General features: G+C 42.1%; 1 protein-coding gene across 1 annotated transcript; it reads left to right on the forward strand.

Moving 5' to 3' along the window:
* The first annotated feature begins 1821 nt into the window (after positions 1 to 1821).
* Positions 1822 to 15373, forward strand: LOC120052510 (glutamate--cysteine ligase regulatory subunit-like). The gene is made up of 7 exons (XM_038999461.1): positions 1822 to 2126; positions 2963 to 3028; positions 12348 to 12432; positions 13210 to 13266; positions 13741 to 13943; positions 14036 to 14150; positions 14271 to 15373. Exons 1-7 carry the CDS (start codon positions 2004 to 2006, stop codon positions 14438 to 14440), a joined length of 819 nt encoding a protein of 272 aa, XP_038855389.1. The 5' UTR covers positions 1822 to 2003; the 3' UTR covers positions 14441 to 15373.
* Positions 15374 to 16267: the final 894 nt, after the last annotated feature.

Genomic DNA, 16267 nt, shown 5'->3' on the forward strand with positions numbered 1-16267 from the left:
CTCCCATTGCACAATGTTTTTTATTCATTGATGGAAATACATTTGACCATCATTCTTATCGGTCTATAGGTCAATTTGCATAGTATAGTGGAATTAAATTGGCGTGTGTATTTTCGTTAGTCATCATGTAGCCTATCTGATTTATCCAACATAACTATCACACACAGCATACAGAGCTTATTTTGAGCGGGATTCCTCCTGCAGCTCCTCAGTTGGTTACTGCAAGAGTAAAATGTGCTTTTATAAGCCCATTGCACAACAATTCTAAATGCAATTGCATGTTAAACAGTTTTGGTGCACAATTAAAAAGAGCTAGGCCTACTATTTTTATTTCTCAACTCGAAGCCTAATTGAAGCTCGCCTCCCATTCAAGTGCAGGCAAAATGCTATCAGCGTGTCACCACCACGCTACAATGTGAGCTGGAGGCAGTATGCATTTTGAAATTCATTGTTTGAAATCTGAATGTTTAACTTCATATTATGAGGCATGTCTTACTTTGCTTTTAAGTAGCCTATAGGCAAAATCCGACCATGGAAACTTTATAAGCGGCGCGTGAGTTTCAAGTTTGGGTAAGCTTACAATTTATACTACCATTTCAACTGATCTGTCTGCATAAGAACTGTTCGTCGGGAGCTTCATGAAATGTGTTTCCATGGCCGGGCAGCCACACAAGCCAAAGATCACCAATGCGTAATGCCAAGTGTCGGCTGGAGTGGTGTAAAGCTTGTTGCCATTGGACTCTGGAGCAGTGATGAATCATGCTTCACCATCAGGTAGTCCGACGGTCGAATCTGGGTTTGGCGGATGCCAGGAGAACACTACCTACCCCGATGCATAGTGTCAGTGAAGTGTGGTGGAGGAGGAATAATGGTCTGGGGCTGTTTTTCATGGTTCGGGCCCCTTAGTTCCAGTGAAAGGAAATCTTAAAGCTACAGCATACAATGACATTCTAGACGATTCTGTGCTTCCAACTTTGTGGCAACAGTTTGGGGAAGGCCCTTTCCTGTTTCAGCATGACAATACCTCTGTGCACAAAGCAAGGTCCATACAGAAATGGAAAGTCTTCCCAGAAGAGTGGATGCTGATATAGCAGCAAAAGGGGGAACAACTCCATATTAATGCCCATGATTTTGTAATGAGATATCCAAGGAGCAGGTGTCCAATTACTTTTGGTCATGTAGTATATTTTAGATGCTTTTCACTGACAGCCTCAACTCAATAATCAGCAAGGCCTATTTCCACACTCTGCCCCCCTCAAAAAAGCTAATGATCCTCGATTCCTCTGGCTAAATCATGCTTTCTGGTGAAGTATTTTAAGTGATTTAATATATTTCCATATAGACAGGAGTAGTTATACAGTTGAAGTGGGAAGTTTACATACACTTAGGTTGGAGTCATTAAAACTAGTTTTTCAACCACTCCACAAATTTCTTTTTAACAAATTATAGTTTTGGCAAGTCGGTTAGGATATCTACTTTGTGCATGACACGAGTACTTTTTCCAACAATTGTTTACAGATTATTTCACTGTATCACAGTTCCAGTGGGTCAGAAGTTTACATACACTAAATTGACTGTCTTTAAATTTTTTTGGCCAAAACTGTCTTCTGTGTGGGTGTGTGCCCTCTGATTAGGGTCAAGGGATGAATGTTGAATTAAAAATGGAACATATGGTCTCTTGAAACAAGCTGTGTCATGATTACAGTGTACATTCCAATGTACAGTGAGTCATAACACCATTGCTGAGCTGTAACAATCTCTTGGTTAAAAGAGTCCAGAACGCCATGCCAGATTTTGCACACAACACCCGGTTACAATGTGGGCGTCCTCATAACTAGTTTCTACCGCCAGCTAAATAATCTACAAATGCAAGTCATTCTAATTCAGCGGTAGCTACCGTTTGGAAACGAGGTCACTCCTGTTAGAATAAAGTAACTGAAGTTGCTGAATAGTTCATAAAGTCCTTCTACCACGATACATTTATCGACTACCAAGGACACCAGATGGAAAATCACACCAGTGCTAAGGTGCTCCTCAACCATGCTACGAATTTGTATCTTCACACGGGGAATTTAGTAAACCGAAGCCGTCTCAAGAAAAAATGTCCGTCTTCACCTAGCGAAGAGGTAAGACTGACCATTGGACTCTGTCATAACTGACTGGCTAGCTGAAGTAAGACATTTTTAAAAAGTGCAACATTGGTCAGTTAGCTGGAGTGTAATCATTAATCGCCATGGTCCAAAAACGGACAAGTTCAGGTAGGTCCCGTTCAAGAAACGTTTTGCAACAGAATCGGCAGAATGAATACACCCCTGGCTAGATGACGTTAACTAGTTAGCTTGAAAAACCATAGCCTCGACGTTAAATAGCTAACTATATTGAACAAAAATAAACTTTACATATTTTACTGAGTTACAGTTCATATAAGGAAATCAGTCCATTGAAAGAAATAAATTAGGCCCTAATCTATGGATTTCACATGACGGAATACAGATACCTGTTGGTCACAGATACTTTTCTGATCCAGGCTCCTAAATTACCTTTATTTTTTAAAGGTATCTGGGCCAGGATTCACCTGATGAGATTCAAGAATGCAAGATAAATTTGAGAACAAGGACTTGTCATGTGTATGTTCTAAAAGGCCAGCCTTTATTTAGCATGAACAATCATAACTATTTCATTGAAGCTGTGCACCACCTGACTCTCATAAGTGTAACAGACTCTCCCTGCAGCATTTCATAGTTGTTGTATAACATGCCATAGCTCTGGCCACACATTTTCATACTGTGCAAATCACCCATTGTGCCCAGCAGTGTACAAAATAATCATATACTTTCCATATGACAATCTTTCAAAGTAATGTTAGATAATTTAGCATCATTGCATGATCTGTAGGTGTCCATGAAAGCCCTACCTAGTTACCACAAGTGTTTATAGCAACCCTGTTTTTTTTGCATTACAGATTCAAGACTGTGTTCGAGCCACTCTTAATGAGTGGTTTGCCACCATACCACCAACAACACCAATGGTGAGACATCACTCCGTCCACCCACTCACTATTCAATACCACAGTTGTATTTCCCATGCATATTTGATTACACACATAGCTACATAACAGCTATTCACCAACATCCAAACAGTATCAAGTGTCCATAATCCCTGTTTACCAAGTTCCCATAGTGACCAAGTGTCTACAATACCAGTTCCCTTTCAGTCAGTCAAGTTTGGTACAACATACTTATGGGGAGTCACACTCTCGCGACTAGAGTTAACCTGTTTGGGCTGCAGGGGCAGTATTGAGTAGCCGGATAAAAGGTGCCCATTTCAAACGGCCTCGTACTCAATTCTTGAAAACACTCTCTAGTTTCTAAAACCATTTGAATTATATCTGTGAGTAAAACAGAACTCCTTTTGCAGCAAACTTCCTGACAGGAAGTGGAAAATCTGAAATCGATGCTCTCTTCTAGGGCCTGCCTATTAAAGTCCTTGATATTTATTCGTTTAGATGCACTTCATACGTCTTCCACTAGATGTCGACAAGCAGTGAGAGAAGAAATGGAGTGTGTAACTTGATCTTGGCTCGAATAAATGCTCTTTGTATGACGTGTCACCAGTTTCCTGTTTTCTGGAGAGCGCGTCAAGGGACCTGGATTTGCCTTCTGATAAGCTGTCGTTATGGACGACTAATATCGCCGGCTTTGATTTTATTTGATACATGTGACAATATCATCGTAAAGTATGTTTTTTCAATATAGTTTAATCAGATTATTGAAATTTTTTCGGCAGTTTTGCCGTGTTCCGTTCTCTGACTTTGTTGACGATGGAGAGATTCGTGCCACTTGGCAAGTGTGCTTGCTAAATCGAGAGGGAAAAAGGCCGTTCTAAATCCAAACAACGATTGTTCCCGACAAAGGACCCCTTGTACAACATTCTGATGAAAGATCAGCAAAAGTAGGACCCATTTTATGATGCTATTTCATATATCTGTCGAACATGTTGTGCTAGTCGTTTGCGTAATGAAGCTAGTCGATGTCGTAATGAAGTTATTTTTAGAATTCTAACACGGCGATTGCATTAAGAACTAGTGTATCTATCATTTCCTATACAACATGTATTTTTTAGTTATGTTTATGAATAGTTATTTGGTCAGAATATGTGTGTCAGAAAAAGTGTCAGAAAAATATCCGGACGTTGTGGGAAAAAGATGCTACGTTAGCACAATGTATAACCACTGATTTCAGCTCTAAATATGCACATTTTCGAACAAAACATAAGTGTATGTATAACCTGATGTTATAGGACTGTCATCTGATGAAGCTTATCAAGGTTAGTCAAAAATTATATCTTTTGCTGGTTTGTTACGATCGCTAACTTTTGCTACTGGGGAATGGCTTGTGTTTCTGGCTATTGTGGTAAGCTAATATAACGCTATATTGTGTTTTCGCTGTAAAACACTTAAGAAATCGGAAATATTGGCTGGAATCACAAGATGCCTGTCTTTCATTTGCTGTACACTATGTATTTTTCAGAAATGTTTTATGATGAGTATTTAGGTATTTGACGTTGGTGTCTGTAATTATTCTGGCTGCTTTCGGTGCAATTTCTGATTGTAGCTGCAATGTAAACTATGATTTATACCTGAAATATGCACATTTTTTGAACAAAACATAGATTTATTGAATAACATGTTATAAGACTGTCATCTGATGAAGTTGTTTGGTTGGTTCTTGGTTAGTTAGGTTGGCTTTGTGCATGCTACCTGTGCTGTGAAAAATGTCTGTCCTTTTTTGTATTTGGTGGTGAGCTAACATAAATATACGTGCTGTTTTCGTGTGTAAAACATTTAAAAAATCGGACATGTTGGCTGGATTCACAAGATGTGTACCTTTCATTTGCTGTATTGGACTTGTTAATGTGTGAAAGTTAAATATTTCTAAAAAATATATTTTGAATTTCGCGCCCTGCACTTGAAGTGGCTGTTGTCATATTGTGGCCGGCCTCGGGCTTGCAGCCAGAAGAGGTTTTAAAGGATCTACAATCACACCTGACAAGGCCAATGAAATCGTGTCTCGCTGGAAGCATCGCCTTCCACAGGTGATAATAACGTATATTAATCCTGGATTGCTGATGTTACGTATTGGCCATTGAGAGGCTTTGAAGCACTGGTTGGCCATATTGGCACTCCCCAGTTGGAGTAGTCCTCCATAGGAATGAACAGAATTCTATAGTATTTCAATTAAATGTTTCAAGAACAAAATGACATGTATTTTTGTTGTAGTGGGGCCAGTAACATTAGTAGTCTTTAAAAAATAATACTTTAAGGAATGTTTTTTAAAATATATATAAACGCAACATGTAAAGTGTTGGTTTCATGAGCTGAAATAAAAGATCCCAGAAATGTTCCATAGGCTTATTTCTCAAATGTTGTGCCCAAATTTGTTTACATCTCTGTTAGTGAGCATTTCTCCTTTGCCAAGATAATCCATCCGCCTGACAGGTGTGGCATATCAAGAAGTGGATTAAACAGGTGTACCTTGTGCTAGAGACAATCAAAGGCCACTCTCTAAAATGTGCAGTTTTGTCACACAACACAATGCCACAGATGTCTCAAGTAGAGGGAGCGTGCAAATGGCATGCTGATTACAGGAATGTCCACCATAACTATTTGGCAATACATCCAACCGGCCTCACAACCACGTGTAACCACGTCAGCACAGGATCTCCAAATCTGGCTTCTTTAACTGCGGGATTGTCTGAGACAGCCACCTGGACAGCTGATGAAACTGAGTATTTCAGTCAGTAATAAGTCAGTTTAACGAATTCTGATTGGCTGGGCCTGGCTCCCGAGTGGGTGGGCCTATGCCCTACAAGGCCCAACCATGGCTGCACTCCAGCCCAGTCGTGTGAAATCCATAGATAAGGGCTTAATTAATTTAATGACTGATTTCCCTATTAACCTGTTTGGGGTGCAGCCCGACACCGGTACACTTATGACAACAGCCACTTCAAGTGCAGGGCGCGAAATTCAAAATATATATTTTTTAAATATTTAACTTTCACACATTAACAAGTCCAATACAGCATATGAAAGGTACACATCTTGTGAATCAAGCCAACATGTCCGATTTTTAAAATGTTTTACAGGGAAGACACAATATATAAATCTATTAGCTAACCACGTTAGCAAAAGACACCACTTTTCTTACTCCATCAGTTTTTTACTCCATCAGTAGCTTTCACAAATTCGACCAAATAAAGATATAAATAGCCACTAACCAAGAAACAACTTCATCAGATGACAGTCTGATAACATATTTATTGTATAGCATATGTTTTGTTAGAAAAATGTGCATATTTCAGGTATAAATCATAGTTTACATTGCAGCTACAGTCAGAAATTGCACCGAAGGCAGACAGAAATTACAGACACCAACGCCAAATAACTAAATACTCATCATAAAACATTTCTGAAAAATACATAGTGTACAGCAATTGAAAGACAGGCATCTTGTGATTCCAGACAATATTTCCGATTTATCAAGTGTTTTACAGCGAAAACACAATATAGCGTTATATTAGCGTAGCCACAATAGCCAGAAACACTTGGGCGCCGACGACCAGTTCACATGCACGACAGATATTAGAAATAGCATCATAAAATGTTTCTTACTTTTGGTGATCTTCCGTCAGAATGTTGGACAAGGTGTCCTTTGTCCAGAACAGTCGTTGTTTGGATCTGGAACGGCAAATTTCCCTCTTGATTTAGCATGGGCACTTGCCAAGTGGCACGGATCTCTCCAACGTCAACAAAGTCAGAGAACGGAACACGGCAAAACTCCCGAAAAAATTTCAATAATCTGATTAAACTATATTGAAAAAACATACTTTACGATGATATGGTCACATGTATCAAATAAAATCTAAACCGGAGATGTTAGTCGTCCATAACGACAGCTAAACAGAAGGCAAATCCATGTCCCCTTTCGCGCGCTCCAGAAACAGGAAATGGACGGTCACGTCATACAAAGAGCTTTAATTCCACCTCAGACCAAGATAAACACGAAATTTCTTCTCTCACCGCCTCTTGACAACCAGGGGAAGGTGTATGAAGTGTACGTAGACTCTTACGTATCATGCCCATGTATAGGCAGGAAGTTGAACAGAGCATCGATTTCTGACATTCCACTTCCTGGTCAGGAAATGTGCTGCAGAATGAGTTCTGTTTCACTCAGAGAAATAATTCAAACGGTTTTAGAAACTAGAGAGTGTTTTCTATCCAATAGTAATAATAATATGCATATTGTACGAGCAAGAATTGAGTACGAGGCCGTTTGAAATGGGCACGATTTAACTGGCTACTCAATACTGCCCCTTGCAGCCATAAGAAGTTAACTGTAATTTAGTCAAATTGTTGCTTGTATTAATTTTTGTTCTTTGTGTGTATACTTTGTTTGGTTTAGATCATGTAATTTAAAAGTATCTAATAGAATAGACATTAATAAAAGCATTTTTCCTAAAAAAATGACAGTGGGGAGGAGTACCAAGATGGCCTCGCGAAGGCTTCAGTACAGCGCACGCTGTTAGTCATCCAGGGTTTATGCACATCACTGGGTGATAAGGCTCAGATTCATTCCTTAAATTATTCTGCTCTTCACGGTGTGAACAGGAATGATTTGCGCTACTAAAACAAACAATTAGAACATGAGACTGTCTTACATTGCGCCAACTAAGCGTGCTCAGCCCCTGGACGTTGTGTGCTGAGGTTTGTATGGTTGTCATAAATTTCCTAATCCCATACAATTAGTTCTTCAAGTTTGTTGTCTTGTATGATTTGGCTCGGTGCATGCTTAGGCTGCCCTCACTCAAATCAGTTCATGTGCGAGACAAGGAGACAGCTGTCACTGTTCCCTTACTCGTTTGTGGCTCAGGTTCTCTTGACAATCGTGGAGCATTCTTTAGGGAGCTTGGTGTTTCCCTAAAGCGATGCATAGCGTGCTAGCTAGTTACTGCTAGCTATTCCGCCTTCCTAACGGTGGAATTGCTTGGGTAGCTCCGGTTTAGTATACGTACCTAGCATTAAGTCGCTTGGTTAGTCTAAATGGACCGTGCTGTGATCAGAGGCTAGCTAGCTTAGTCTAAAAGCCTCATGGCTAACGTCGGCTAGCATGCATAACTTCCGGCAAATTAAGCTTACTAGTTTTCCTCCGGCGTTAAGGCAATCACATTCCTAGAGTGGAGGAAGCGGGGCTTGCGGGCACCTTCAATGATGAAGCTGCCTCCGAGCACTGGGCATGGGTAACCCCTGGAGTGAGGGGTCTGGGCAACCGGTGAGCCCCTAAACAAAAACATTACTGTGATGTCAGTGCCCCCACGTTTGGTTACGGCCAAACGTGGGGGCACTGGGCTTCATCCAGGCTATAGTCTCACGGAAGCACAATTTAGTTTGGAATTTTGTCCATGTTTAAAGCTCCTCTGTTAACCCGCGTTCCATGGTGTTCACAGGGTTCAAGGAGTATAACATTACTCCCCATGGTGAGAGTAATAAGTTGGGTGATTCGCTTTGTCCACAAGGGGATTGGAAATTGCGCTTTTCTAACCCCAGAGAGGTTGTCCGGGTTTCAGCTCTGCTTGGCCCAGTTTAGGTTGGGGCACACAGTACTTTTTCACCAGTTTCTGCGCCTACTGAGATTGATGGCTTCTATGATAGTGGTCATTCCCCTGGGACTATTGTTGTGACTGTTCCAGTGCTGGTTGCTAGCCACGTGCTTGGATACATATCGCCACCTAAACCTCTCAATTCAGGTGTCCTTGACATGCCTTCAGGGCACTGGCCCAGTGGCGGGATCGCTGGCTACTGTCATAAGGGTTTCTCATGGTCCGGGTGTTCCGCAATATGGTCACGACAGACGCGTCCCCCCCAAGGGTGGGGCGAGCTGTGCAAGGGTTACTCAATTCGGGGAGTATGGACGGTGTCAGAGTGCCTGGCATATCAGTTACCTGGAACTTCTGACACTGTACGTAGCGCTCTGGCGCTGCTTCCCTCGTTTATCGGCCGGCATGTGCTGGTCAGAGCCGTCATGATGACGGTGGCATACATCATAAGGCGGGGGGGACACGGTCCCTCCCCGCCTCACCTAGGCTCACACCCTGTTGCTGTGGAGGTCCTGTGTGTCTCAATTGGTAGAGCATGGCGCTTGCAATACCAGGGTGGTGGGTTCTATTCCCATTGGGGACCAGTATGAAAATGTATGCACACGCTACTGTAAGTTTCTCTGGATAAATGACTGAAATAGAACATGTGGAGCAGTTTGCATTTGCTCTTACTTCGAGTGATGCATGTTCCCGGTTGCCTCAACTCTGGGGGGTGCCCCCCCGGATAGCAGAAGTGGAGACTGCACCCCTGGGTGGTCACCCAGATATGGGAGATTATGCAATGCCGACATAGGTCTTTACGCATAACTCAAACACCATTGTCGTCTATTTTTCTTGATGCGAGAACAGAGTGCACCATTGGGAACTGACGCTCTGGCGCACCAGTGGCTTCGGACCCTCTAAGCGTTTCCACCAGTGGATCTGATTCAACCCATGTTGGAGGGGGTGCGCCAGGGGAGCTTATCATTGATTCTTGTGGCTCCCCGTTGGCCCAAGCAGCCTCGGTTCGTGGAGATCATTCACCTTTTTAGGCGGGGACCTGTTGTGCCAGGTGCACACGCAGGCTTGGCGTGCAAGGATTTGGTTATTTTCTGCCTGGCCCCTGAGTGGGCTAATCTGATGGCTAGAGGATTACCTCCGAATGTTATTGCTACCATTCAGTCCACAAGTGCGCCTCCACGAGAGGACCTTATGCATTTGTGGAAAGTGTTTGAGCTCTGTTGATAAGATGGAGTGCTGGTTCCTTTTCAGTGCTCTGAGGTGTATCCATATGTTCCTACAGGAGCTATTCGAGCAGGGACGGGCTTTCTCTACTTTAAAAGTGTACATGATTGCTATGTGGGCGTGTCGTGTGGGAATTGACGGAGCCACACCGTGGACGTTGTGCAGTTCCTGAAAGGGGTACACAGTCTCTAAACCTATTGGGCCCACATGGGACTTGCCGCTGGTTTTTGGGGCACTGTGTGTCCCCTTTTGAGTCTCTGGAGTCGGTGGAGCTGAAGATCCTTCTACAAAACCTCCCTGGTCATGACTTTGGCCTCAGCTAAATATGTTGGAGACCTCCACGTGTTATCCGTACACCCTTCCTGTACTTCGTTTGCCCCGGGTGACTAAGGTGACATTGTTTCCAAATGCGGCCTTAGCCCCGGAAGTCATAGCAATGTCCTACAGCTCCTTAGCTTTGAGCTATTTCCCTTTTCATCTCCTCCTTTTGCTTCTGAAGAACAACAAAGGTTATATGGCCTGTGTCCTGTGTGAGCTTTATGCACATGCACTGAATGGACCCAGCTGGTTATATGACCAGCGTTTTGTCTGTTTTGCTAATCCAGCTCATGTCAGGACACTCTTTTAAGGAGCGTATCTCCCACTGGATTGTAGAGGCTATCTCCCTGGCACATCGCAGCAAGTGTTCCCTAGCGGTGTATTCGCTACCCCACCAGGGGTCTGGCAGTGTCTTGGCTGTTGTTTAAAGGATTGACTGTAGGAGTTATTTGCGCTGCGGACAGTTGGGCATCGCCACACCTTTTTTTTTTCTTGAGGTTTTATCGTTAGTCACTGCTCTCCGTGTAGCCCCTCAGTGTGCTTACGGACAGGGGAAAGTCACTAGGCAGCGCACTGTGTTTGCAATACCCAGACTGCCGCATCTGGCTGGGTCAGGTCTGGGTGCTCTGCCATGAGCCACTTCATTTAGTAACCACTGGGGTCAGCTTGGGCAGTGAATATTATTTCCCCGTAGTTTGTTGTACCGAAGTTAACTGACTGAAAGGGAGCGTAACGTTATGACTATAACAACTGATCCCTGAAGGAGGGCAACGAGGCACAACACCTGTTTGGCCACCCGTCCCTGGGCTCGTGAAGAGTGGTATTAAATTGAAGGAATGAATCCGAGCCTCACGCTTATCAACTGTGGAAGGCGGGGCTTCCAGCGAGGCATAGAGTTCATTGGCCCTGCGAGGCGTGATTGTAGATCTTTAAACTGAAGTCAGGAGAGTGCGACTCTCCATAGTATGTTGTAACTCATTTCCCTCCTTCAGGGAACAGGAGTTATACAGGGAGCTCAAAGTATTGGGACAGTGACACATTGTTTGTTGTTTTGGCTCTGTACTCCAGCACTTTGGATTTTAAATGATACAATGACTATGTGTATGTTAAGGTGCAGATTGTCAGCTTTAATTTGGGGGTATTTTCATCCATATCGGGTGAACCGTTTTAGAAATTACAGCACGTTTTGTACATAGTGCGTCTAACTTTCTCACTCATCATTATTCACGATTCATTCATGATAATCTGTTATGGTAGCATCTATGTTAATGTTGAATTGTTTAGAAACATTCTTATTTACAATGAAAGTGAATCCAAAATGACAGTACATTATTTAACATTAATTTATATTGGGCACAAAATAATCTGAAGCACAACCAAAACAAACTGCAAATGCATCCAACAAGTTTGTAGAGTCACAAGCTTGATGTAGTCATCGCGTGCTAGAAATATGAGACCAAATACTAAACTGTTGACTACTTTTAATGCGCATAAGTGAATTTGTCCCAATACTTTTGGTCCCCTAAAATGTGGGGACTATGTGCAAAAAGTACTGTAATTTCCAAACGGTTTACCCGATATGTATGAAAAGAACCTAAAAATAAAGCTGATAGTCTGCACTATAACCCCCAGTTGATGTATAATTTAAAATACAAAGTGCTGGAGTAAACATCCAAAACAACAGGAAAAAAGTCAATGTCCCAATACTTTCGGAGCTCACAGTAGTCACAATGTTACGATACTACTATGCAATTGCGTTCTCCTGCTGGGAAAACAAAATAGCTGCCTGTTGATTGACCGCAATGAATTTATCAGACTGATGAAAGGGAACTGTCATAGTAATCATTCATGCAAAGTTGGCTGTGAAAGGTTCTACATGTGCTTCTGTTGTGAAGTTCGAGTGGCTTTGCCCTGTTGCTTTTCTGCTGGGGTCAGCTAATCTGCTTCCGCACGCTCAGTGAGTACAGCGGGGGGGTCTTACATACACAAAGTCAAAGCTTATGTTCCCTGCAATGATATCCCACAACAAGATTGTGAAATTGAAAACATGTGTTTGTATTTGGACAAAGTTAAGGCAATATTGATGTTGCTTTTTTTCTTTGTATTTTTAAGATACTCTTTTTCTTTGACTAACACGTTTGTTGTAAATTTAGGACCTACCAGACACCATTGACTGCTCCATCCCTCAAGCTACAGAAGCAATCACACCTGAAGAGAGGGAGGAGCTGAAGGTCTCTGGTGAGTTTCTGGTATTCTATGACAGGGGGTTCTCAGTGGTCCATGGACCCCACTTTTTTACATAATTATTTCTTAAATTAATATTACTAACATATATATATTTTTTTAAATGGCCAAGGCATCCCTGGAGTAAGTTTAGAGGGTGTAATACAATGTAATTATTAGTCTAAAATGTTATATTCTTAACCCTGGGCAGCATGGGCCTGGGAGGCTTACAGGGATATTGGTATCTACAGTACTCCACAATTCTTTTTTTTATATATATTTTTTACATAAATGCACTGTAATTTAAGCTTTAAAACTGCTAAGTTTTCTCTCTGCCTCATAGCAAAATGTGAAGAATTGCAGGATATTAGCTTCAACAACAAAAAATCTCTCTGCCCCATGACAATATCTGTAGAATTGAAGGAAATGTGCTTGAACACTCCCAAATGTTCTCTCCGTGCCAAGAAATGGGTTTTTAAAATGTTCCTTCCCAGGGATGGAGACTTGTTTCGTTGGGCCATGCATTGCCAAAGTCATAGTAGAACTCTTTGTATGCTATTTTTATCTCACTCGAGTTGTGTTCTGATTGAGGGGGGTCCCTGATGAATTTGCTATCAGAAAGGGGTCCTTGGCCTGAAAGTTTGGGAACCCCTGCTTTGATACCATAGAGTTTGGTGTGGCATTGGCATGAGGAATTATGAGCCCAGTATGTGAATTTCACAAAAATACCATTCCTGGTGCCTTACTGATTGTTTGCGTTTTTATTAACATGTCCATATTCTTGCTTTACAGTGAAACTATTTATTTGCGAGGCAGACCTCTCTTCAATCAAAGATGCAGTCGATAAGTGTGAGTATTACATTTACAAAACAGCAAAGGACCACTGACTCGGTGACTGTACGGAAAAGTCATTTGGCACAGGTCTGTAGACCTGACCATATCAAATAAAAATGCAACAGACTTTAGTATCAGTGAAATGCTTTTGTTGGCATGCCAACTCCTTTCCTTATCTCAATTTGTTGTATTTGAAAGATGAAATACGTACAGGCAGAAGCTATCACGTCTGTTTGGGACATTACAACAACAAAGATGTTGATCACTTCAAACAACAAACTTTTTCCCCCCCGACATTATTGAATGTGCGGTAGAACACCAGAATATGTACTGAGCTGTATATATTTTTTTACCACGCTCCTGGAAGCTCCTCTTCTCTGTTTCATCTAAGCAAAACAAAGGCACTGTTTCCCCTTTTACAGATTTCAGCTTTAAGAAGTATGCACTGACTGTATACTAGTTTCATGCTCATAAGACTGTTTGTGACAGCTTGTCAGGCCCTGGCTGTGTCCCAGCTGGACTCGGTGATCATTGCACCCCCTGTTCTGCCTGAGGGGGAGAGCCAGACCCTGGAGAACCTGCAGCCTGCCTGGACGGAGCTGGAGGGCTTGGTGCAGAGCCACAAGATCGCTGCCATCGGAACCTCCGACCTGGACAAGGAGCTCCTGGAGCAGCTCTACAACTGGGCCCAGGTGAGTGGTGATGCTGACGAGACCGTCAGATTGTTGTAGGTTAGCGTTGGTGTATTTGGGGTTTTGAATTGTTTTATTTTCTCCTGGTCTAGGTGAAACCCAGTAGTAACCAGGTGAATCTGGCCTCCTGCTGTGTGATGCCCCCTGACCTGACTGCTTTTGCAAAGGAGTTTGACATTCAGCTACTGACTCATAATGACCCAAAAGGTGAAGATTGTGATCATTTCAATTTGTAATCTTTTCACTGTATAATCAGATAATACATGTTAAGGAAAGGCTGTGTGTGCTCTGAGGGGCACTGAATTAACACATTGTATTTTCCTGTAGAACTGATTACTGCTGCCAGCTTCCAGGAGGCAGTGCAGGAGAGCACTCAGGACCTGAAGGTAGCAGACTGGAGGTTGGAGTGGGTTTTGCGCTACTCCATCATTGTCAAAAGCAGGGGGATCATCAAAGCAAAAGGCTACCTTGTTCACTCAAAGAGAAACAACCTGTAGCATGTCCTCTGAAAATCTGTTATTCAGATGTTACTCATGTCCAATGCATTTAAGACAGGGATATAGGTAGCTAAACTTTTAACAAACATGGCTACAAAACTGAATTGGAACCACAGAAATAATTCATTGTATAGATGGATCACCTTGTTTTAGTACAATGTTAGAATTATTGCAAAGCAGTTTAAAGGTTAAACAGCCTCTAACCCACTACGGAAATGTCCCATGATATTTTTACATTCTAAATTGATGAGAAAATGAAGTAGAGGTGAGCACTTTGGATCGGTTGTTAAAGCCACAGAGAGAGATGTAAAGTCCTAGTGCGCTCTGATGTGTATGAACAGCTCCTTCTGTTTTCTACTGTATAATACTGGCACCCTGTATAGTGGGGACAAAAGCCTAATTCCAATAGATTTCTGATGGGTGAAAAAAATGTATGGTTAGTTCATAAACTTCTCTTGATTTAGTGTACAGTAGTTATTTGATTTTGAGAAACAACTTTATGGATGTTAAAGTATTGTCTTGGCAAATCTTTGTATATTCTTTTTCTTTTAAGCCCAGTGCTACTGACCGGGTATACCAGGATATGATTTGTCCTATACCCCTAACTGCTCATAAGATTTTCTTATTAGAAAATGTGTCCCCATCTAAGTGGTAATATGAGAAATATCCCCAAATTAGGTTTACATTCATAGTAGGCTTGACACCTTTATTGTGTATGTGATAGTACTGGAATATTCCAGATTGGCATGGAAAATGAATTATAAGCTCTAAAGTGTCTGGGTGGATGTGTTATTTATTAATCATGGCATTTCTTCCAGGCGTTGTCCACAATCCTAATAAGTTTGAGTTCTCTATTGTACTGTAATAATTAATATATTTAATGTTACCATTTCCTGTATTGTTCTATTGGGTTTATTAAATGATTAAACACTTTTGAAGTGCTTTGTGTTCATTGGAAGAGATGGGTGCACATGATCACTATCCATTTCTTTCAGATCACATAAAACAGGGGGGTTCTATAACATAAATCCTCCTCGAATGATAAACTTTACTAGACTATAGTCTCATCGGAGTACTGTCATCCACACAAAAAATGTGTTTGTGTTCCTTAGCATGCATGCATCGCGATTCGATTCTTCGGGTTTCGATCGATGAAGCGAGATGGTGGTTGGAAGAGCTTGCTTGAAATGGAAACGCTTTGTGGTAGCTTTTGATAAAGAAGAACATCAAGATGAAGTAGCTGCTTTATAGGTGGGATGCACTGTTGAGCACTACAGCCCGAGTGGTTCGTGCTGATTGTACAGAGATTGTGACAGCCGGTTAAATGGTGTCCCTTGAGAAGACAAGAATAAGATGTATGTCAGGAGAAGTACAGTATTATAAGGAGATATATACTTGGAATACAGGGGAGGAGGAATGGAGGGGAAAAAGAGGCAGAGGAGGTCAGGGAGAGAGGATGAGCTTGAGTTGGTGAAAAATTGTGTAAAAAAGGGAGATGGTTTGTTAAATAGGAATGGTAGAAAGTGTAAGAAAAGTGAGCTGAAGACAGGAGGCAAACTGGAAGTGAATGAGGTCGAAGAATTGGAGGTGGTAGGTGTGGTGAAGGTCTCGGAGCCCGAGGCTTGCACCAAGGGTCAGGATGAAGATGAGTCTGTGACAGTAGGAGTGAAGTTTTTGGAAACAGTGGACCCTTTGCCTGTTGGCTGATCCATTTGTGGTGAAAACAGCTGGGTGCTGTGGAATTGGTGAGGGTAACCAGAAGTGGTCTTGTGATAATTGTTTGTTTCTGCTGGTCAGAGGGTGAATCCGCATTAAACTAATGGGGGC

The sequence above is a fragment of the Salvelinus namaycush genome, chromosome 8 (assembly GCF_016432855.1).
Source record: "Salvelinus namaycush isolate Seneca chromosome 8, SaNama_1.0, whole genome shotgun sequence".
NCBI lineage: Eukaryota > Metazoa > Chordata > Actinopteri > Salmoniformes > Salmonidae > Salvelinus > Salvelinus namaycush.